The sequence below is a fragment of the Cygnus atratus genome, chromosome 2 (genome assembly GCF_013377495.2).
Source record: "Cygnus atratus isolate AKBS03 ecotype Queensland, Australia chromosome 2, CAtr_DNAZoo_HiC_assembly, whole genome shotgun sequence".
NCBI lineage: Eukaryota > Metazoa > Chordata > Aves > Anseriformes > Anatidae > Cygnus > Cygnus atratus.
Window position 1 is genome coordinate 30,320,082 of NC_066363.1, and position 24,712 is coordinate 30,344,793.

At 35.5% G+C, this 24,712-nt stretch overlaps 1 protein-coding gene across 5 annotated transcripts in view; it reads right to left on the reverse strand.

The window, feature by feature from the left end:
• Positions 1–24,712, reverse strand: part of DGKB (diacylglycerol kinase beta) — a 347,040-nt gene that overhangs the window by 192,435 nt on the left and 129,893 nt on the right. For all 5 annotated transcript variants that reach the window (XM_050709163.1, XM_050709165.1, XM_050709164.1 and 2 more), the window contains 3 exons: positions 18,494–18,579; positions 16,079–16,168; positions 10,801–10,961 (listed from right to left, as the gene is read on the reverse strand). In XM_050709163.1, the coding sequence (XP_050565120.1) occupies positions 10,801–10,961; positions 16,079–16,168; positions 18,494–18,579 (337 nt within the window). The remainder of the gene's footprint in view (positions 1–10,800; positions 10,962–16,078; positions 16,169–18,493; positions 18,580–24,712) is intronic.

Below are 24,712 nucleotides of genomic sequence, written 5' to 3' on the forward strand. Positions count from 1 at the left end.
ACTGGCAGACGAAGAGGGTCTTCTTAGTGACTGGTTAAGGTTGAAGGATACTAAATCATGACCATGCAAATATCTAGTCGATAGTGCATTTGGATAGTAACATACTTGGTGTCACAAAAGTACACTTGTCTTTGCTAATTTCTGATAATAATTTTGCAGAAAACACATCCTCAGTCTAGCGCTACTAGTAGGAAAGAGGTTTCCCACCTATCTATTCAATGCCTTGAAAACAAACACACACACGGAAAAAAAATCAAAAACAAATAAAAAACCTTATAATATGGACTTATTATAAAAAAAAAAAAAAAACAAAAAAAAACAACAGTGTTGTTGTAGATCATCCAAGTCAGAATATCATCATCTTGCTATGAAATCAATAACACATTGTAGAGATTAAATGAAAGACTGAGGTATTCTCCATGCATGAGTTCTGTTTTGGTATTAAAATCCTGCATCTACTGATGTTAGAAAAGTAATTTATAGTAGTGGAAGTTTCTGAATTCCCATGTACAAGTTAATCAAATGGACAAAAACAACAGATGGAACAAGAATCTGGGTATCACAGTTTTCTTCCAGGTTACTGTCTTAATTATTGTCCTAGAGCATTACAGTCCTTTTTCTCCTCCAATATGTTCTTGTGTACACGTTTACACAAGTATTCAAAGTTTCAACTGAATGATTATTGGAAGATTATTGTTTAATTCCTATCTTGGTATGTAGAGAAATCAGATGTTTTGCACATTTTAAGTATTTTGTTCAAATGAAATATTTTGTGTAAGATTATCTATAGGTAATCTAAACAGCATGATTCTGTTGACAATGACTCTTCAAAGAGGTACAGTCTTTGCTGGGTCATAAACTGGCTGGACGGCCAGGCCCAGACAGCAGTAGTGAATGAAGTGCAAACCAGCTGGTGACCAGTCCCCAGTCCCCAGGGGACGGTGTTGGGGCCCATCCTCTTTAATAACTTTATTGATGATTTTGATGAGGGAATTGACTGCACCCTCCAAAAGTTTACAGACGACACCAAGCTGGGGGGAAGTGTTGATCTGCCAGAGTGTAGGAAGGCCCTGCAGAGGTACCTGGACAGGATGGGTCAGTGGAATGAGGTTCAACATGGCTAAGTGCCGGGCCCTGCACTTTGGCCACAAAAACCCCAACCCCATGCAGCGCTAGAGACTTGGAGCAGAGTGGCTCAAAAGTTGTGCAGAGGAAAAGGATCTGGGGGTGCTGATTGATGGTCGCCTGAACATGAGCCAGCAGTGTGCCCAGGTGGCCTAGAAGGCCAACGGCATCCTAGCTTGTATCAGGAATAGCGTAGCCAGCAGGAGCAGGGAGGTGATCGTCCCCCTGTACTAAGTTCTGGTGAGACCGCACCTCAAGTACTGTGTTCAGTCTTGGGCCCCTCACTACAAGAAGGACATTGAGGCCCTGGAACATGTCCCGAGAAGGGCTACGAAGCTGGTGAAGGGCCTGGAGCACAAATCCTATGAGGAGTGGCTGAGGGAACTCGGGTTGTTTAGTTTGGAGAAAAGGAAGCTCAGGGGAGACCTTGTTGCTCTCTACAACTAACTGAAAGGAAGGTGTGGGGAGCTGGGGGTCAGCCTCTTCTCCCAGATAACTAGCGACAGGACTAGAGGAAATGGCCTCAAGTTGTGCCAGGGGAGGTTTAGGTTGGAAATAAGGAGACATTTCTTCTCCAAAAAAGTAGTCAGGCAATGGAACAGGTTGCCCAGGGAGGTGGTGGAGTCACCATCCCTGGAAGCGTTTAAGGAAAGGTTGGACCTGGTGCTTAGGGACATGGTTTAGTGAATGACATTGGTAGTAGGGTGATGGTTGGACCACATGATCTTGGAGTTCTTTTCCAACCTCAATGACTGTATGATTCTGTGATTCTATGAATGCATGCAGAAATGCAGCATTCATAAAGACACCAACTAGACTTAAACCTGAAGTATGCACTCAGCTGATCAGCCTAGCCATGGGGAAAGCAATTCTGGATCTGCAAAGAATGTAAGCTTCTAAGTGACTATGCTGTTATCCTGAATTAGCATCTCTTGCATTACTTTTGGCCAGACTTTTAGGAAACTCACATAAGTGTGAGTAGAGAGAATAAGTATTTTCTTTACACATACAACATACCTTGGTCAAAAATAAGAGAATAGGTATTTCAAAATTTGGATGGAATCTGGCCCAAAAGAAACAAAATGGAGATGAAAATCAGTGAGTTACCCAATCAGTCATTCATACAGATCATTTCTAATCAAACACAAGGATATACAATGGCTACTAGTATAATCTTTACAGCTGCCGTCTGTAAATACTTGGCATTATGACAGCATTTGGTTTATTCTCACACTTTGAATACTGCACTGACACCAATGAGAACTTCTGCTGTCATTTTGGAATATTATCTTTATTGTTTTACATAGGGAAGCTTGCATTATGCCACACTATAGCTAGTATAGTTTGCCTCAGAATCAATCTCAGTGATATTTTTCTGTATGAACTTGCACTAAAAGACAATGCAGATGTTTGCAAGTTCAGTTTATTATGCTCCATCACTCTAATTACAGAGCTGTAAGGGGCTTACTAGCATATGCTTTGTAATACCATATGTGGTTATAACAAATTAAAAATATAGTTAAACAGTGTTAATAGTTTATCTCTTATTAACGTCACATAAGTTTATTACTTTTATTATTTTTTGTTTAAAAGAAGAAAATGTCCACGATAAGAATTTCAGTACTGATTCATGTTGTTATAATTTTGGCTCTGTAAAAGCTAACCTCTAATTCAGTGGCGGAACAGTAAATTCAAAATTATGCTTGCTTCAGGAAAACCTACATTAGGACTTTCATCTTAACAGCAATGCAAATCTATTCATAATTTCTTTCAGCATTATTACCCATAAAATTGGAAACAATACAATGCACCATGAGTGTTTTGGAAGTCAATGGAAGACAAGTGAATTGCACTGTTTACACATTAGTTTTAGCTGTGTAAGGCCAGTCATTATCTGAGTAGAATCAAAAGGGTTTTTTTTGTTTGTTTGTTTGGTTTGGTTTTTGAATACTTTCAAATTGGTTGCATAATTAAGTGTGAAAAATCAGGTCCTAGCAAAGGTGACTAGTGCAGTATGATGCAGCCCATCTGACTACCTTTGTACCTTTGGCCTATACCTATTTGCTCCAGTCAAGACTGTCATCATGAGTTTCTAAAGTATGTTCCTACCATTAGGAAAAAAAAAATGTTCATTGTGAGATATCAAATAACAATGAGATTTTTTTAAAGGACTCCATTATAATTTTTGCCTGATTCTTCTATTATTGTTGTTATTATTTTATATCTCCAGTGAATATGTGGCAGCTGCAGCCCTGCTAGCACTCCCAGACTTAGAAAATTAGGATATTTTGCCAATTTTCCAGGAATTTTTATTGACTAATCCAACTGAAAGCGAGTTACAAAAAAAGAGTTCAAAAAGGTTCTGAGTGAATTTCCTACCCTTTACAATCATATTAGTGAATGATTTTGCTTGGCTCTTACTGTTTCTGAGCTTTCTGAGCTTTTAATCAATTAATTCAAACACTAAATCTCCAGTGATTTTGCCTACACAATTATGCCTCCACTCCTCATCCTGTGTGTCTATAGCTTGCTCCCAGAATCCCTGCAGTTCTCCTGCCCTTCCTAAATAGCAGGAGAAAGCACAGGTAGAGAGAAACACTGAATCATTTCTTATGAGTGTCCAGCGTGAAGAGAAAGTACTGCAAGTCTAAGTAGCTGAGATTTCTTGCTCTCTTTCATTCTTTCTGTCCCTAAGTGTATAAGATCACTTCTTCCCCATTCCACATGCTCTTTTATACCAAGCATTTAATGAAAGTCGAGGTTTCTAATGTTTAGTCATAACTGATCATTTAATGAGGCACAAGTGAAAAAGCTTTTATCGACATACCCATTTCGTCTCACTTTGAGACGATCATTTCAGAAATACTAAAAACAAGCATTGCAACCTCCTTACATATTTAGCAGTCTTTAATAACTTCCCCATAAAAGATGCACACCCTTGACAGTCACTCTATTTTAATTTATTATCTGACTAAAATTGCTTGACAACTAAGCTACTTTTCCCTAAGCTTTAAAAAACTGCTTCTTCAAATCTTAACACTGCAAAATTCTTGACCACGACATTATGTGGTTTGATGGTGGAGCAGATGCAAGTCTTTCTCAAGGTAATGAGTACTGTTTGTAAGTTTTTTGTTTGTTTGTTTTGCTTTTGTTTGTTTGTTTGTGTCTTGGTTTTACATGAGAATTTGCCTTGCTATCCATCTTCCATGTCCTCCTGCTCAGGTCTCAGCAAATGAGTATTTCATCATCTTCTATTCTTACCTGTTTTCTGTGCACTTGCTTTGGGTACACATATTGTAAATTTCATCGAATATATACCAATCCACTGGTATATTTTGTAATTAACAATATGTATGCATGGTTTTTTATGACTGCATGACTGTTCTATGAAAATGAAAATGGTTTGTTCTTGACAAGATCTGAGATTAGACTTGTAAGTTCTTTTATTTGCAAAAAATGCTTTTGAATTTTGGATAGCTATAACCACTTCTCTTTCTTTTTTTTTCTTTTCTTTTTTTTTTTTTACCACTATAAGTAATGCTTTCATGAAGTAATGAGTATAGACTTTTTCTTAAAAAAAAAAAGAAAAAGAAAAAGTATTGAACTGAAAAGCTATTTCTAAATTTTGTGGAAACACTTCTCTGTGCTAAGATATATAATTGATAGGTGAAAGTTTTTTGTTGTTGTTTTGTTTTTGTTTTTAATACAGGCCTGAGATACAGATATGGAAAATAGCTAGGAGAAAATAAATCAAATGTGCAGGGCTATTACGACACAGAAACTTATCTGAAGTAACTGTCCAGGTATATTTATATTGACTCACCATTAATGGGAAGTAGCTAAGTGACTGAAGAAAGTAGTGTTAAGTTATGCTGTTTTATCCATGGGTAAAAGGCTAACTGTGACAATTAATACGCACAAGTTGATACTGTCTACACACACACTCAACTCTAGTAAATTGCTTATACCCTTAGCATTTTAGCTAAATGATGTGACATAACTGAATTTCCATTCCTGTAGAACTGCAGAAATGCCTTGCAAGCCTACTGTCTGGAATACAGAGCCTGTGATAACACACCAATTATAACACACCAAGATTACTGAGATCAGTTTTTGATGACCACTGTGATAACAATAACCTAGTGTATGAATTTACTAGGCAGTGCATGAATTTAAAGAAGATTGTATAGATTATTATTTTCTCCAGAATATGTCAGTAATTTATTTCAGTCACACCGATTTCTGAGTTGGCCTGATGTTTCCTGTCTTTATCATGTCTGTTTATCTGTCCGCTAATATTATCAGTTACGTTTGGCCAGCTCACTTAATCTTCATATTTTTACTTTTTTAAACCAATATTATTTGACTGCCTTAATACACATTTTTTCTTGGATATTTAGCTTTTTTCAGCAATCCCACTACTATTTGGAAGCAGATGGGACTTCTCTCCTGGTGTCTTGCCATCCTGACAGAATGATGGATGTGAACACTTGAAAATCTTTATCTCATTTTACTTTACTCTTAGATGTTTTCTAGCTTCTGCTTTGAAACTGACACACAGCTTGGCTGGTGCTTTGTGTGGTTCTTATGTGCTTCACGCTATCATCAGGTTGAACACTGCTTATACTCATTTATCTACTGCATCTCATTTTGCTTTTTTTCTTCTTACTTTTTTTTCCCTGTACTTATACATAGTACATACACTTATGTACACACATCAGGAATCTGACAATGCTTTAGAAAACAACTGTTTTTTTGTTTTTGTTTTTTTTTTGGCCTGAACATACTAATGAAGCATTTCAAATACCAACACTCCTGAAAATGTTCATTTTCAACTTAGTGAAGGATTTTCCTTCTCAACAGTAAATTACCCTCTGATTCCTGCCTATGATAAAAGGGCTAGATTTGTAGATGAGAGAGCAGTAGATGTTATGCTCATCTTCAGCAAGGTTTTGAACATCCTCTACCCCAGCATTCTTGTATCCAAGCAAGGAAGTTATGGTCTTGATTGGTTGAAAACAAAAGGATAAAGAAGACTGCCTGAAGATCTAGCTTTCTTGCTAGAAGACAAAGCTTCAGGGAAATCTAATTGCAGTCTGCATATACGTATGAGGAAGTTATTAAAATGACAAAGCCAGACTCTACACAGTGGTGCATAATGGGATGATGGTAAAAAAAAAGAGTGTAAATTGAAACAACAGAGATTCAAACTAGGTATAAGGAAAAATATCTTCACCATAAGGACTGTCAAGCAGCAGAATAAGTTGCTCAGAGAGGTTGTAGCATCTCCATCGTTGGAGTTTTTGAAGACTCAACTGGATAAAGCCTTCAGCTATGTGACCTGCTCTTATAGCTGACCCTGCTAAGAACACTGGAGATTGGACTACTGACTTGTGCAATCCCTTCCAACCTGAATTATGGTCCTTAAGGCAGTAAGAGCCCCTTGTCAGGCACGATTTTATCGAGTTTTACTCCCTTGGCCTTTCTAAGCTGACACTGAGATTTTGTTGCCAAATACAATTTTTGCCATACTCTCACAAAATCCATATTGCAGGTTCTGTTCATAATGATTTGACAGCACACCTATTATTTGCGTGAATCTATGAGGCAATGTAAAATATGCCACAGGTTACCATCAGTCTTTGTAGTGCCTTGGAGAAACAGTAAAAATTGAAAGAGGATGTAATTCAGTAAGTATAAGTTTCTGCATGTAGGTAGGAAGAATAAGTTATGCAAAACCCAAAAGAGATATGAGGTAGTAGTTCTTCAGAACAGTCTCTGAATTCAGCAAGGAATCACAAGTCAAATATGAAAAAAAAAATCATGCTATTGTTAAGAAGGCTATTTTTTCTTTATAGTGGAGTCATTTGCAAGACGTTAATTCCTCTTTTCCACTCAGTGCTGATAAGACATCAAATGCAACACTGTAATTGGGAGCACTACAGTTCTAGGGAGATATGAACTGAAGGGAGTAATTGGGTTGAATTCTCATGTTTTATCTAAACACAGTTAAAAGTAACACATATGATCAGATGTCTAGAGAACATTTTCTGTGAGAAAACACTGAAGAAACTGGAGATAGTTAGGCTATGGAACAAAAGAAGGGATCTGATTGACCTTCCAGTAGGCAACAAAGAGTTTTACAGAGGAATGGAATAATTTGTTTTCCTTCTGTCTGCACAGGACAGGAAACCCTGGGCCCAGGCTACACCAAGACTATTCATATTAGAGATGACAAAGAAATTTTAGAGTAAGGACAATAAAGTAATAGAGTCATACGGTAATAGAATAATAGAAAAATCACAGGAAAAAAATTCTTTATCTGAAAAGACACAAACTAGATAAATATCTGTCAGGAATAAGGCAAGTGACACAGATACTACCTTAGGAAGAGGAACGAATATAGGTGTCTCTCTGAGGTCCCCTAAACTCTCATTTTCTATGGTTCTATTACTAACTTCATCTATTACATCAATCCTTTTTATTTCTCTTAATATAAACTTGTAGGTGGCACTGTTTTGTTTTGTTTTGTTTTGCTGTAGGCCTGACTCAAGTTATGTTCTTGGATAACAGCAGCTGGTGTCCAACAAGGTGGTAGATTAAAGCTTTTCTAATTAAATACTTGCCAAAGTTTGTATTAGGCGTGAAGTACTGAAAACATTTTTGCTTTTGTGAAACGAGGTTTACTTCAGATGTAGATAAGTTTTAGTATCTTAAGTTTTCTATTTGCACAGACAAACATTTTGCTTGGCTTTTCAAGGGTTATCAAGGGTCTTCAAGGGTTTTCAAGGGTCCAGGAAAAAAAAAAAAAAAAGGGAGTGTTGATCAATGCTCTGCTGAACATGAGCCAGCAGTGTGCCCAGGTGGCCTAGAAGGCCAACGGCATCCTGACCTGCATTAGAAATAGTGTAGCCAGCAGGAGCAGGGAGGTGATCATCCCCCTGTACTCAGCTCTGGTGAGGCCGCACATCAAGTACTGTGTTCAGTCTTGGGCCCCTCACTACAAGGACATCGAGGCCCTGGATCATGTCCAGAGAAGGGCAACAAAACTGGTGAGGGGTCTGGAGCACAAGTCCTGTGAGGAGCGGCTGAGGGAACTCGGGTTGTTTAGTCTGGAGAAGAGGAGGCTCAGGGGAGACCTCATTGTACTCTACAACTTCCTGAAGGGAGGCTGTGATGAGGAGGGGATCGCCCTCTTCTCCCAGTTAACTAATGATAGGACTCTAGGGAATGGCCACAGGTTGCTCCAGGGGAGATTTAAATTAGGTATCAGGAAAAACTTTTTCTCTCTAAGAGTGATTAGGCACTGGAATGGCCTGCCCGGGGAGGTGGTGGAGTCACCATCCCCAGCGGTGTTCAAGAAGCGCCTGGACAAGGTGCTACAAGATATGATTTAGTAGCTTAGTAGGTAGTATTGGTGATAGGAAGATGGTTGGACTAGATGATCTTGTAGGCCCTTTCCAATCTTGTGTTTCTATGGGTCTATGATCATAAATGTTACCTAATATGTGGATTACACAACTTCAGCAAGTCTAAGATCCAATTTCTGACTTTCTGTATTTGCTCTGTCCTATTCACTCCAACGAACTTCAGAAACAGGCATTTTATAAACTTGAACATATGAAAAACTTAACAGATTTTACTGCTTCAGAAATATGATTTTACAATTTTAGAAGCTTTTATAAATGCAACATATTGTATTGTCCATTTCTGGTATAATTTTCTGCTGCTTACATTTATATTATGTGAACAGTCAAAAGTTTGGTGTGATTAAATTACTGAATTCAAAGGTTTTAACTGAAAACTTAATCTTAGAGTTGCTTGTGGAGCTTGGTGTGGAGAGTAGAGTTTGATATTTTCTTGCGGTATTTTACAATGTATAATTTTACAATGTATAATTTACATTGTCCTTAATACTGGTATGATCATACCACTGAATAATTTCAATTCAACTATTCAACTTTTTTTTTCTTGAATAACACTGAAGAATTCTTTGAAGCCTAGCACATTCACAAATGTCCTACTATCAATTTCCTGGTTCTGTGCTGTGTCTTTACATGTGGTGCTCGTCCACATTTTAAACAATTTAAATTGCACCGTATTAATGTACATAGGCATAAAATCTCATCCCTCTTCTCTTTCATCATTTGCTTCCTTCTTCAGTGTAACATGTTTATTTTCTTTCCTCACCTTTGAGCTTCAATATTCTCTTTTGACAAAGTCACTGAATATATTCCCCTGTGTGAGGCATTTGCTTTTATTTATTTATTTATTTATTTATTAAGCTGTAAAGATTTTACTTTCCACTCCTGATTATGAACTTATTTTTGCACTAGTTTAGGTGCATATACTTTGCCTTTAGGTGCCTTTTTATATTAATTTCTGTTATTCCTGATTCATCTAGTTGTTCTTTGCACTTATTTTGTACAAGAGAGGGTAAATAACAAATAAACTATACAAGCAAAAAAAAAAACTAATAATAATTTCTTACTATTTCAATATCTGAACTTTGGGGATCCTGATTTTTTTTTTTTTTTCATAATTTAAGACTATACAGGAAAAGAAGCCAAGGAATTTTTTTTGAAGAAATAAACTGTTTGCATGTTGCTGATCAGCACTATATCAAAATTACTGAACTGCAATTAATATGTAAAAATTTCATATAACCATTTAAAGTTGTGGCAGAACCTTGTTAAGACTGAAACACAGTGACCAAGAAAATCAAGAAGAGACCCTTAATTTCCTTGGATTTACAATGACTATGTGGTACTTCCCATTAAAACACTTTTGTGTAGCATTTGGAAATACTGGACTATAGAATTATATATTCTGTAAAAGTGGATTCTGATTTTTAAGAGAGAGAGAGGTTCAGAACAGCCAGTACTAGCTGCTGGAGGTCATGTCCCCAAGTTAACTAGACTACAGCTGTGTCCAAGTTAAAAATCTTATTTATGAACTCTTTAATCTGTGAAATTTAGACCTCATCACAGTCTCCCTTCTGCTAGTCTTTGAAAGCATATCCAAACCAAAAGAATTCTAGGGAGTTAGACTGGATATTTCGGATTCCCCTCATATATGCAATGTGGAGAGTAGATATAATGGGAGAAGTAGACATAAAGAGAGAAGCACAAGCTGGAGATGCAGTTTGTAGGAGATTAATAGCTTCTCACACCCTTTTTCCTCATAATTCATTCTAACTACGAATATGCCCATAAGACAGAACCAAGAATATACTTCTCTTTATTATTATTTTGTTATTTAAAATTCTCCTAAAGAAAGAATGTCCCTGTTCTTTTAAATAGTTCTGATCATGTGAGTCCTAATGGAAAAGGTTACTTGAGCTCATATTAAGTGATTAGTTTTCCTTTATATTTTTATAGGACCTTCATAATGACAATCTAAATTTAGTGCTGTAGATGCTCATAAACCATTAGGAACAACACAAATATCTTTTTTATAGATGGGAAGGTAGAAGATCTTGAAAAATAATTCTGCTTTGAATGTGTGTAAGTAAATCTATGTAAATTGCTGTCAGGCAGTCATCTATGTATTCATTTCACTAGGAAAATAACATTATAAATGATCTGTAACCAACAATTCTTCACTCTAAACCAATCAAATACTCACTCAAAACAGAAAAACAGAAAATCACTTAAGAATAAGCATGAGTCTTACCACGCCAATAGAAAAGTAGTTATTGATGATGTTGTAAGGCACTGGGTCTCCTTTCTCGTCTTTATCATTGGGAAATACTTCAAATTTCCACCTGTCCAGCAAAATCTCTGAGCTGTTCTCGATGTCTTTTAAAATCTTCATTAAATTCTCTCCTTCATAACCTAGCAAAAGGTGAAAATTGTTATTTTGACCAAATACAAAGAAGTTTTTTTTTTTCTTTAGTTTTCATTCTCTTTCTAGATGACTGGAAAAATTAAAACTATTTATACAAGACCCAAACATCAGGATTATGTTTGAAGTGCATAAAATTTTCCAGCACTTGTCATTAAAAGGAGTTTAACAGAGCTGACTGTTAAAATTAAACTGTTCTCTGGAACATGTCCCGAGAAGGGCTACGAAGCTGGTGAAGGGCCTGGAGCACAAATCCTATGAGGAGTGGCTGAGGGAACTCAGGTTGTTTAGTCTGGGGAAGAGGAGGCTCAGGGGAGACCTTGTTGCTCTCTACAACTAACTGAAAGGAAGGTGTGGGGAGCTGGGGATCGGCCTCTTCTCCCAGATAACTAGTGATAGGACTAGAGGAAATGAGCTCAAGTTGTGCCAGGGGAGGTTTAGGTTAGAAATGAGGATACATTTCTTCTCCAAAAGAGTAGTCAGGCAATGGAACGGGTTGCCCAGGGAGGTGGTGGAGTCACTGTCCCTGGGGGCATTCAAGGAAAGGTTGGATGTGGTGCTTAGGGACATGGTTTTGTGGGTGATATTGATAGTAGGGTGATGGTTGGACCGGATGATCTTGAAGGTCTCTTCCAGCCTTAATGATTCTATGATTCTATGACTTCGCACTTAGCTAAATTAATGTAAACTTAGATTAACTCCATAGATTTCACTGGGTGTCAGATTTATACTGGAGAAAATAATTTGATATTCTACATTTGCCAATTCCTTGCATTTTTCACGATTACAGAAGCTATTCAAAGACGTAAGGTTACAGTTTGCCAAATGTTCTTGTTATGAAATTAATCTTAATTTTTAGTGCCTGTGATTTCAAAATATATGCAAAAAAAAGTTCAGAATCTTAGATTTATCTGATAAAAGTCTAACGTGAGACTGAAAGATTAAAAGCTTTTTTCTATTTTTTAAACCAACTGTTTCAGTGTGGTTTAGTATAAAAAATTTTAAAAAATATTGAAATCCATTCATGACTGATGACATCAGCAGAACTAACATTTTGCCATCTTTCAGCAACTTCTTTATCAGTCTCATCTTGATCTGTAAAAAGATCTTACTCTTGCTAGAAACACACTTGTCTTTAGGTAATTCCCTAGTTCAGTACACTGTATACCAAACTAAGCAGTATACTTGCTTTCACAATTCTGAGCATATACAAACTACAGTATGAATGTGCATACAAATAAAAAGGGGGGACTCTCCTAGGTTACGTTATCAGCTCTAAATACTATTCAGACAAAATGGCTTTGTAATAGTTAACTAAGATCTGTGGATTTGTTTCTTCTTCAAATTGTGAATAAATTTTCATATTTAAGCAATATGTACTTGCAAGGTCATCAACAGTCTAGTAAAGTAAAAACCATGTCTTTGGTAAACAGAAGTTATAACTTTTGTACGAAGAAAATCAGGACAAATATAAGGAGTTCTCTTTATAGCTACTGATTCAACTGAAATTCAGCATGTAGAAAAAAAATAGTAAGCAGCCATTCAAAGCCTCTATGTTCAAAAAACATTGCTGATGTACTACCTTATGGTTGTATACTATATTTTTTAAGTTATTGCCAACCACCACATAACAGCAGCATGCTCAGTTCCATTTGTCTGCATCCTTGAGACCACTCACCAGCGGTTTGGTTTCTGAGAAACCTGTCTCCTCTCCCAACCTACAGAAGTTCCAGGAGATCTGTGTTATGTCACTGTCTACCAAAAAGCAATGTAGCAAAGAATGATGAAAGCCAGAATATTTTCATGTCTTTTTTATTATTATATTTACTTTAGTCCAGATGTAGTCAATTAAAACAAAAGATAAATAGAAGTGAATGGAAGGACAGGTCAAATGAAAAGTAGTACCCATCTATTGCTCTTCATCACCTTTTATTTTTTTTTTCTTGAAGAAAATGTCAAAATATCATCAGAGGTAATCTTGTTGAGTGTGATTTGTTTCACCTCATTGAGGAACCTATGCTATGTGATGGATATAAGTTTCTGCAGACTTCTACTGCAATTACTTGGACCTTCTCAGCACATGAAGGTGAAATGGCAAGCACAATTTATCTGACTTGTAAACTTACTGGTATGGAAAAACAATTTTTGATTTCAGGTAAAAGCTACAAAGATCATAGAAGAGAAAGGCGTGACTCGGTTTCTCTGATTCAGATGAACAGAGTTGATTTAAACAACATAATAAATATCTTTCTTGCTAATTGCAATAGGACTAAGCATTTTGGTTTTATTTTTAACTTGCTTAAGTGCGGTCTTTTCCCAAAGGAAAAGGAAATGGACGGGTCCAGTAACACAATAAATTAGCCTCATGATTCACCTACAAAACAGTTTAGAATCAGGTAGATTGCATAAAACCAAGACATGATTATTGAGGAACACAGTAATTAGCCAAAAGACAGAATGGGGGTAGAGCACAGAGGTAATCTAATAATGAACAAATTCAAGGGAGCTTTTTATGCTTCTGTTACAGATGGGCTGCATATGAAGATTTTGAGAAAGCTGGCTAACAGCTTTGCAAAGTCACTGTCTATCATCTTTGAAAAGTCATGGAGACAGGGAGATGTCACAAGTGACATCACAGGAAAAAAAAATAAATAAAAAATTTGAATCTGTCATTAGAAAGGCCAAAAGAATAATTTGGAGAACTACAGACCAGTCTGCCTTACTTTGGTCCCTGGAAGAAATCACGACCAAACCCTCTTCAAACACATTTCTGGGCACATGAAGAAGTCAGCCAGCATGGATTTAGCATGGGTAAACCTGACTAAAGTAATTGCCTTTTGTAATAAGATGAGTGGATTTGTGGACAAGGGGAGGAACTGCAGATATTGATTACCTCTACTTTAGCAAGCCATTCAATACTGTCTCCCCCAGTGTTCTTGCAGATAAGATGGGATGTTACTGTCTGGATGGGTAGGAAACTAGATGGGTATGTAAAACTGGCTTGATTACCAGGCTTAGATAGGGGTGGCAAATAAGCTGAGCTCTATATGGTTACCCACAAGAACTGGAGTACTGCAGGGGTCTATCTTGGGACCTGTCCTTTTTTTTTTTTTTTTTTTGTCCTTATCAGTGACCTGGAGGTCATTCTTCAAGTTTGCAGATGTCACATAAACTAATGCTCAATGGCAGGGCTGCCTTCCAGAGGAATCTAGAGACTCTGGAGGCATGGACTGGCAAAATTCAGCAAATCCCAAACTGCAGAAGGAATAACCCTTGCAATGATACAGGCTGGGGACAGACTGGGAGAGGAAAAACTCTGTGAAAAAAGCACCAGGGGTGGTGTTGGAGGACAGCAAGCTGTGTATGAGCTCACAGAATAGCCTGGCAACATAGTCCAACAGCATTCTCAGTCATGTGAACAGGAGCAAAGCCAGTAGCTTGAGAGAAGTGAAGTCCCCCTCTTGCTCAGCAATTAGAATGCATCCAGTTTAGAGCAGACCTGCCCTCCCTCCCCACATGCACATACAGTGTAAGACAGACAACAATACATGGGAAGTTCAGCTGAGGACCACCTAGACGACTGGGGGCTAAGAGCACTTGCTCTGTGAGGAGAAGCTGAGGAAGATAGGCTTCTTCAGCCTAGAGAAGAAATGGTGGTGGTGGTAGTGGGTAACCTAATAGCAGCCTATCAAGGCCTATAAGGAAATTACCAAGACACAACCAGGCTCTTCACAGCAGTGCATAGTGACAGGATGAGAGACAAAGAGTGTAAATTGAAACAATAAACATTCAGATTGTATATACAGAAAAACTCCACCATGAAGACAGTCAAGCACAGGAACAAGCTGACCAGAGAGACCATGCTGACTCTATTCTAGGAAGATTTTAAGACCCAACTGGATAAAGTCCTGAGCAATGTGATCTACTCTTATAATTGACTCTGCTTGCTGTAGGAGATTGAACAAGAAAACCTCCTGTGATCCTTTCCAGTCTGAATTATTCTATGACTATTCAATGAACTGCCCAGAAAGTTATGTAAGGCTGATTTGGTTGGTTTTATTTCAAGGACTATGAGAATAAACAATCACCAGTCATGACAGAAAAACGAAGAAGGTCCTCAAATGATCTGACAGAACATTATGGTTAATGAAAGTTCTCTAGCATGGAGACTACAGAGAATTTGCTAAAGACCTATCTGGTAACAAGGTAGACATTTGGAAAGAAAATTTTGTTGAGACAGAAGAAGGAAGAAACATCTGCAAAAGCTGGGAATTTCAAAATAAACAGCCAGGTTCCAAATATACAATATCTGAACTGAAATGAACAACTGAGACCTGAAACAGAACTACTTATGAGTCTGTGAACTGATGTGCTTTCTCCAGAGACTGCCTTGCCTAAGACTTTCTTCTTTGGGTTTCCTTCAGGTTATGATGTTCTTTTTAATTCTGTAATGCAAATCCTGAATGGAAATAAGTTATTGGAGAAGCTGAGAATTAGGTTCAGGAAAGGATGCAAAGGATATTAAAGTTTTGCCTTTACATATATTCTCCTTTCAACATTCTTTGTCTTCTCATTTCCTGATAAATAGCACCACAGCACTTATTGTCTGGAATCCTCTGTAGAAGAGAAACGAGTGGACCAAAGGAACTAGTCTGAGGCTGAGACATATTTTTCATTTAATATTTATGAATATTAAAAAAGATGAAACCACTCCAAAACCATTATTAGCTGTTTTCAGTAACCCTTTCAGAACAGCCCCAATTAAAATCCATTTAAGAATACTCTTTTTATAATGTATTGATTAAAGAAATAACTGCAATACAGACGGTAAAAAGCCAACCAAGTAGCTGTATACTACTCTCATTGTACCTTGGAGCTTTTTTGGTGTGAGCAGGAGCTACAAGCAAGGTATGAAGAGTGATTATGACCTTTAATATCTATAAAACAGTTCATATAACATTTGCAGACAGCTAATTCCAAAAAGAGGATAGGCAATAATGGTTCTTTACATACATCATAAAAGAGACGTCCAAATGTTAAGGGTAGACTTTGTTGCAATTTTTTTTCTTTTAATTACATAATGCAAGATATTTTAATTTGTGTTTACCTCCTCCCCATCTCAGACACCTTGCTAAATCATTTCCAGTCCCAAGAGGCAGAATAGCAACTGGAGGATGCTTAAGCAAGTTTGCTTTCTCTGTGAATAAAGAAGGAAAAACATAACTAAGGAACAAAAATCTAATTGCTTGGTACCAATATAGTAAATGTGTTACGTTTTCTTTCAGTGAAAGACAGTGATATGTATTTTACACATGAGATTCTGCTGTCTGTTCAACAACAAGCATTTCATTGAGATATTCCATTGTGCAGCCCCTTCCCCAGCCAATATTCAATCCTTAATCCTAATTTACATTATCGTCACATGGACTTTTTTAATCCAAGGCTGTGACAAACATACATAAACAATGATATTATATATTTTTCTCAGACTGAATATTTTGTGCTCTCTGTTAGTTTCACCTATACCATTCCCAACTAGGAATGCAAAATAGTATTAGTTCAGGGCAGGAATAATGAAACAAATCCTTCAGCTGGGTGACCAAATTTCTGTTTAGCTGTGTATTCAGTTGGATTCGTGTGGAACGTGACCATCATTACCAAAGACTCCCTCGACCCAACACCACGGTTTAGCACATTAGGAATCAAATCTACTATTCAAGATAATCATTGATCAAGATAAACATCTCATCAAGTCTCTAAGTCAATATTTTGTATTTAATAAGAAATATTTTGAAATGTATGTACTCAAGAGTGTCTTTTTACTTTCAACCTTTAATTTTCTAGTGTTTCAAACCAAAGGATCTCTATTCAAAATCAGATGGGGAAACCCTTGTCAAGAAGTACAACTTTTCTAAAGTGGGGCAGATATTCTCCAAGTATATTTCAAATATATAATTTGTCAAATCGTCCATTTAATCATCATGAGTGGCATGTCTAGTTTAAAAGTAATATTTGAATAACTAAACAATCATCTATTTTGTTCAAAGAATTATGTGTAGTTACCAACAATTCTTAGCATTTATACATCAAATTTATACATCCAGTTCATATAGCAGGGTCACCTTATTTTTTATCAACTTCTCTCTTCAAATATTTAGAAAGATTTAGCATTTACAATGCCAGTGTACTGCAAATTTGTAAGAAGAGAGAAGGAAGAAGAGAGGAAGGGAGGGGAGGGAAAAAATTTGAAAGTCTCAAATTGAGGAGAATTTTTTTTTTCTTTCAGCTAAAATGAATTTTAAGTCAGAAGATCAGGGAAGAAAAGATCAAACAAGAATGTGTCTGTTTCTCTAAAAAAGGTGATTTTTTAAACTTTATACATCTTACTCATGTCAAAAGGCTGTTTCCTAAAAGGCTGCATTGAAAACATATTTTCTGCACCTATGGAACAGATGGACCCTGGATCTTCCAAATTATTTTGTAATTCTGCACCACAAAAAATGCTTCAGAAGTTAGTATTTTACTAAGACAAAATGCAGTCTTTTCTTCAAATAATGTTGCTGAAAGGTAACTACATGACATTTTAGATCTCATGAAAAAGGCGATGACACAATTAACAGCTACAAAACTTCACCCCTTCCAATTTAGACAGTTCGCCTGATGTTTATGTACATTGATTTACAATTCTGAAAGCTATTTGAGAATTACAATAAATAGCATGTATTTGCAAAAGGACTTTTTTTTACCTCCCCTTCCTTTTTTTTTTTTTTTTTTTTTGGTCAAACCATGATCAGAAATATGTCTTTGATACTCCATGACATCATTTTCACTTAGGTTTTCTGGTCCACAGTTCCCACAAAAAAGCACAATTTTTAACACTCTCCAAACAGCAAAGTTGAGTCTTTTGGCCTCTCTTCAGCTCCTTCCTCAGTTCCATTGTCAGACATTCCCATTATTTTCTCTGCAGTCTCTCTAGTGCCCAATAAACAATGCTGTGGTGTGGAAGATATGCTCCCTAATAATCATCAGGAAGTTTGAATCTGCAATATCTTGACCTCTGGTCCTTCCTAATTATTTATACACAGGACTTTATGGCCAACTGACTGAAAGAACTCAAAATCTGAAATGATGTACATATCCCACAGCATGGGCATCTAAATGGCTGTAAGAACAATTCTTTTCAAAGGACTGTTATGACATTTTCTCCATTATGGAATAATGGAACATAAACAGAAATTTGGTAGCTGCTCTGATTCAGCATAGGGAACAGACTTTGAACTGAAAACAGTTTTGATTCAAGTTTCTTGCCTTCTGGGAATCTGCAGGATTACGAACATTGAACTTATCCAGGGATTTTGCAATTTTAATACCCTTAAAAATAATAATTTCTCAAACTATTAAATTTCAAAAATTTAAATGAACATCTTGTATGAAATATTTGTATCCACATGCTGGTAAATAGTAAAGAGCAGTAAAATGAAATATATGAGTCCAGCAAAACTACGTAAACTCTGTTGATTACCTATGCAATCCAAAATCCAGCCTACTGTTCCATCTCCACCACATGCTAGTACTCTGAACTCAGGAACATCTCGGAAAAAACTTAACCTAAAAACAGTAAATGAAGATATCTATTTAATTAACATAAATTCATTGTGCATTATTCCTACATTTTATGGCTTAAGACATTTCATTTAATACTAAATGACAATTTAACACTTTAAATAATAATCACCTCTGCTGATGCATTCATTTTTTAAACAGACGACAAATACAATCCAACAGTGAATTATCCGATAAATTTCATATACAACTACTAATCCAAGGGTTATTATGATGCACTAATATTAGAAAAAGATGGGAACTAATGGTTAATCCAAATCTTTGTGTCACTTCAAAACTTGTTTCAAACTATTCTCAGAAAACATTATCTGCTTACTCAGTTGTAAATGGCTATGTAGTCTCTCTAGACAGAGAAGTCTAAGGTGGCTGAATATATTAGCCACAAAACTTTCTTGTGAGGTGGTGCCTATAAAAGCATATGAAAATGGCGCATTTCTAATAGTACACTAATACATAATAAGCTGAGCATCTGTGGTTGATAAAAACAATTTTGCACCATGGTTTAAAACAATATGTGTAAGCATCAGATTGAAAGCACCCATTACATCATCCTGCAAACTATTTTAAAAGTGGTCTTTGGTAATATTTGCCCAGCTATTTCTGCTTCCACATACTTTGAGTGCTGAACAATATCACTGCATCATTATGCACTTTATACAATACCAATGTTCCATCATGCTGAAAAGTGAAGATATATTAAAAACATTCTAAGTTGCAATATTTTTAATTTAAAACTTTTTTTTTTGATAGCTTTTGACATGTACTGAAATTATTCCTTACAAGTAAATTGTAACTAGCCAAAAACCTTACAGTAATTTTGCTGAATTATATATATGCGTATGTATGGCCATTCAAATCTATTCTACTCTTTAATGTCAAAGTCATCTTAATGCATAGTTTAAAAGCTGGTGACCAGATCAGATTTCCAGTTTGCAACCTCACGATAAATGCACAATCATTATATTGTGCACAAATTCTTAAATACAAATAAATATACTGAGTAAGTTACAAGTGTAATATAAATAAGTGTATAAGTTACAAGCTGTTTCCCATATGAAGCTTTGGTTCTGCTAAAGGAATGGTGTTCCTGTCTCTAGAAAGTCTTCTTGTTTTGTTTTTAAATGTCTCTTTTTAAAATGAAGAACAAATGAAAAACTACAGAGAAAAAGAAAGAGCATGTGAAACAGAAGGGGAAGCGCAACATTCAAAAAAAAAAAAAAGTTATTTAAGATGTAGAAGACCATAGACAGTATAACTTCTTTTTTAATTAGGTCTAGACAAGAATTTCAAGGTAAACAAATCTACATAGATAAGTCCATCACATTGTCGTCCCACTCCTAATTTCCTCTGCTCAGAAGAGCTGTAACACATTAACAAGTATCAAGTACAATGTTTCAAAGATGCTTACTCATTCTGTGTCAAACCCAGTTTTGCTCTTCTCATCTTTTATGTTCTACTTGACGAATCTGAAGGACAAGTGCTGTAGGATCTCTTCTGATCCAAAATGTCATGTGCCAAATATGGCTGGTTACTCTTGGAGAACACATCTTCTAGTAAGTATGTGTGCTGAAAGACCCTCTGCTGGAAGTCACATCCCATCACAATGAGAGCGAGCAGAGAAATATCCTGGCTCACAGGTGTGCCTCACCATCATTTCATAAGAACTGGCAAAGGGATAAATGCTTTCCATTACCAGCATTCCCACTTTGACCCAATGGTGTTGGTTCTTTAGAAAGTTAGCAGATCTAGTTATGCTACTTCCATCACTGAGGGTATTTCAGATTAATTTAAAATGAAGTTATAGAGGTGAGGGCAGGGTACTAACTTCTATTAATATTTAAGCACTTCTACCATATGTAATACGTGTCAAAAAGAAAGCTGGGGGGAGTGGGAATAATAAAAACAAAAACAAATAATCAATCAATCAAACAAACAAAAACATTGTGTTGATGCTAGTTTTAATCCAGATAGGAAGAACATGGACCTAAACCTCAGACAACTTTTTATAAGCAGGCATCCTCACCATATGGCTTTCAAGGCATAACGTTCATTTAAAAAAAAAAAAAAAAAAAAGTGGACTCAATCTGACAAAACTGTCAAAAAAATTCTCACTAAGATTCATTCATATTTCCACTGGAGCATTTTATACACATAGTGAATTTCCCAAACAACTGATCTCATAGTACAGAATTAAGTGCAAATGACCTTTTCTTTTTATGATTTTAAATATAAAAGCAATATTTATATTTGCATATTTTATATAATGCATATGAAACAAATATAAAGTTTAATATATTACATATTTGGTATGTAGGTTATATAAGGATATTCCACACAAATATAAATATTTAAGAAATAAATATATATATATATATAAAAGTAAATATATTTATAAATTTAAATGTAAATAAAGCTCTCTTACTGAATTAGAATATATAGCCTACATTAAGAATTTGTAAGGGAAAATATTTTTCTGTTTCATATGGTTTCAATCAAACTCAGTAAGAGTTATCATTGTGAAGACAGATTTCTTAATAGAACTTGAGGGAAAGCGTAAGTATTGCCTATCAACATAGTTTTAGTCAATTAGTATCTTAATAACAACTATTACCTCTTATCCACAGAACATTTTTAAATGGTTTGAAAATAAATATTGGAGAAGAACATGGTAAAAGGGTTTGAAGCAGACATAAAACAGTGGAAGTCAAATAACAAAAATATAAAATAAATCTTTCAATAGGTCTCTTTCCCCAAAAGTTTTATCTCTACCATATATATATATATAAATGTGTATATATATATATATATATATATATATATATTTAACAGTTTAGTTAGACGATTCCTCTACATAGCACAATGTGGATCTTACAACAAGCATGGCATGAATTACAAAGGACAAATGTCCATTATGGCAGCAACCTTGAAAATATTACATAGAATATGAAAAACAGGTAAAATAGATACTTCAAAACATACTTCATCTGTATCAAATTAATTTGTACTGTAATCCACACGCAATATAGTTATTGTGATTCATTTTTTTTGTTGCTCACTAAAAAAGTTGCCATTAAAAGTTGCCAAAAACATTACCTTCAATTCAAAAAAAAAAAAAAAAACACGTTCCCCACTTTACAGATAATATTGAGATATTATTTCATATAGATTTGATTTTTGTAGACATTATAGTAAAAGGCTTTTCTACATCAGAAATTCAAGTAGTCAAATAATAGAAAATAGAAGAGCTAGAATGGTACATTCAAACATTATGCTGATACAGACTGTAACCCAAGTAATGCCTACTCTTCAATCACTTGCAAACAAGCAACAAGAAGGATCAGCAGAACTTCTCCTACTAACATCTTCTACCACAGGACACGCAACACTCCTATAAGCTTGGGAATAAAAGCTAAAAAGCCACAACTATAATAATACCAGGAAAACAACAGAAATAGTGGCTGCCTCCTAAGGCCTTAAAACAGCAGGATATTTGCTAGGTAAGTTGTTAGATGATTCTTAAAAATGAACCATTTTTCTTTCTACTGATTAAATACAAACAATCCCTAAATTTGGCTTACAAGACACTGTTACACGTGATTGTATTTCTATCATCAAAATTGACTAGACCATCTAATTCTTGTCTGACGATCAAATTGTTATACCATTAACTGTTGCTCCCTAGCTTTTACAATACTTCCCAACTTTGCACATTGTGCAAATTTCATAACCATACACAGAGTTCTCAGGTCAGGGTCAATAATTAATACAGTAAATAGGATCAATCATACTGAGCTGAAAAACCTATCAATAGATATCTATCTTCATCTCAGTAGGTCCCTTGTAAATTGACCTGGTTTAGTCTGAACAAGTTTCTTATCTCCTGGTAGTAAAACAAATTAAATTAAACCACTGAAGGTGTTTGATACCAGCCTGTTTTTATTATTATTTTTATTTTGCCAGACACAAGGATCACACACAGAGGCAATTATTGAGTTTCTGCTGATAAATTAGTAATTTCCACCTGAAAGATGGCAACTGTTTCAACTACCTATACTACTCCAGTTCAGTTTCTCATAATCATCTTATCAAAGCTATATGAATACAGAGAACCTATTAATGAATCAAACAGAAACACTAAAGGATTTAACTATTTGTATTTAAATCATGTATATAATTGATTTATGCACTGATAGCTCTCCCACATTCTTACAGAATTGTTTTAGGAACTCCTGTCCCATTCAAAGTAAAACTATTTTAAAATGTAATCAACAATGCTTTCCATTAAGGTGTCTGCACACACATTTTCCTCCCATACCGGGTAGTAGTGCACTATACAAAGATTTCAGGAATCAGCAACATAAGATATCACAGTAGTAGGACTATAAGATATCCATCAGCCAGCCTTCTTCACCCAGAATAGATGAAAAAATTAAAACTGCTGATAGCCCAAGCAAAGAATAAGACATTGATATTGGTATCTCAGTAAAGTTATCAACTAAATGTAAGGTAAATTGTAAAATATCAGCAGATATTAAAATACTACATAACTTGGTAAATTTCTCAATTGCAGAGATCAAAGTGGGGAAAACAAACAAACAGAACTTAAGTATCTGTCCTACGGTAGAGAAATTTCCTCTTAAATGCTCTAAATGTTATTAGACCTACTTCAGCTCTTAGGGATAAAATCCATGTTTACTGAGCTGCTTTTACAGATACCCTTCAGTAATTTGGATTCAGTGTTTGGAAAAGGAGAGTAATCTAGAAAGAGATGATCAGTATAATTTCAAAATACTTTTGTCTCAGCTTCTTAGACAATATTACTATACACACCACAGGAATTTTGCCAACTATAACACTTTTGTGTAACTGTAATCAGATGCAAGACTGAAGACTACAGAAGCTCTGCAGTATTATTTATGGAAAAAAAATTGTATTAACTGTTATTTATGTTATGACTTCTGTTTTAAAACTTCCATATTCCCAGTAATAAAGTAGTCTGGTTTTAAAGGTATTGAGACAATAAAATAATATTGAACAAATAAATATGTAAAATTTTGAAACTTTTAAATGTTTGAGAAAGTGTGGCATAAATCAAATAAAGTAATATTATTTTAAAAAATAATCTTGAATGGCATCTGTAACTTTACCAATAGTATGATAATTATGAGTGAATTAGTACTTCACTTGCATATTGGAATAGAACTTGCATTGTGTGTGAATGGAAGTGAATAAAAGATAAACATTCACCCTAAATATCACCAACTCAAAGAAGTAACAGCCTGCTAAACCTTTTAAAAAAGATTTACATTAACAAAAGGCTAATCCGTTAGATATCTCACAATTCATGTGAACCCTATAATTTGGAAACCATCCACTTGTGAATTCACAATGTTGGGCTTAAATTAGCAATTTCACTAATTTAGATGCTCAGCTCACTATGATTTCCCCTTAAACTAGCTATCCAGATGAAAGCACCAAGTTGAAAGTCAGAGCAATTACACTGTTGCAATGTTTACCCCTTTATTGTACTGACCATACTGCTGCCATTTTACCAAACAAACAGAATACAATCCCTGACAAATGGTTATTTTGTTTGGTCATTGAGTATATGAATGTAAACAAAATTCAGTTTTTCCTTGTCTAGACTGACAAGCTGAGCTGACCATGTAACTGGACAACACACACTTTTTATCCTCATTATAAAACTCAGTTACAGTTTTGTATATATTGTAATGACATTATTCATGAGACAGTAATTACAATAAATCACTAATAAAAATAGTTTCGGTAAATCCAGTTTATCATAGTATGGGACAAAATATTCCTCTCCGGGAATGGCATTTGAACGTGCAAAAGTTAAGTAGTAGAGGGGTATCTTGCAGCTGAAAATACTGTTTTCAGCTCATAATTTCTAAAGATAAAGGTGGCTACCAATTTCATATCCCAGGCTTGCTAAAAATGATGGCACAATTAGAAAAATATTATCTCAGTCTTGCAATAAGTGACCATACAGAATCACTGGTAAGCTTCATGATTACAGTGGACATTTTAACAGAAAAGTAATTCAAGCCAAGACTCTGTGTCAGATACCCCACACTGAAGACATCGCTCCCTATCA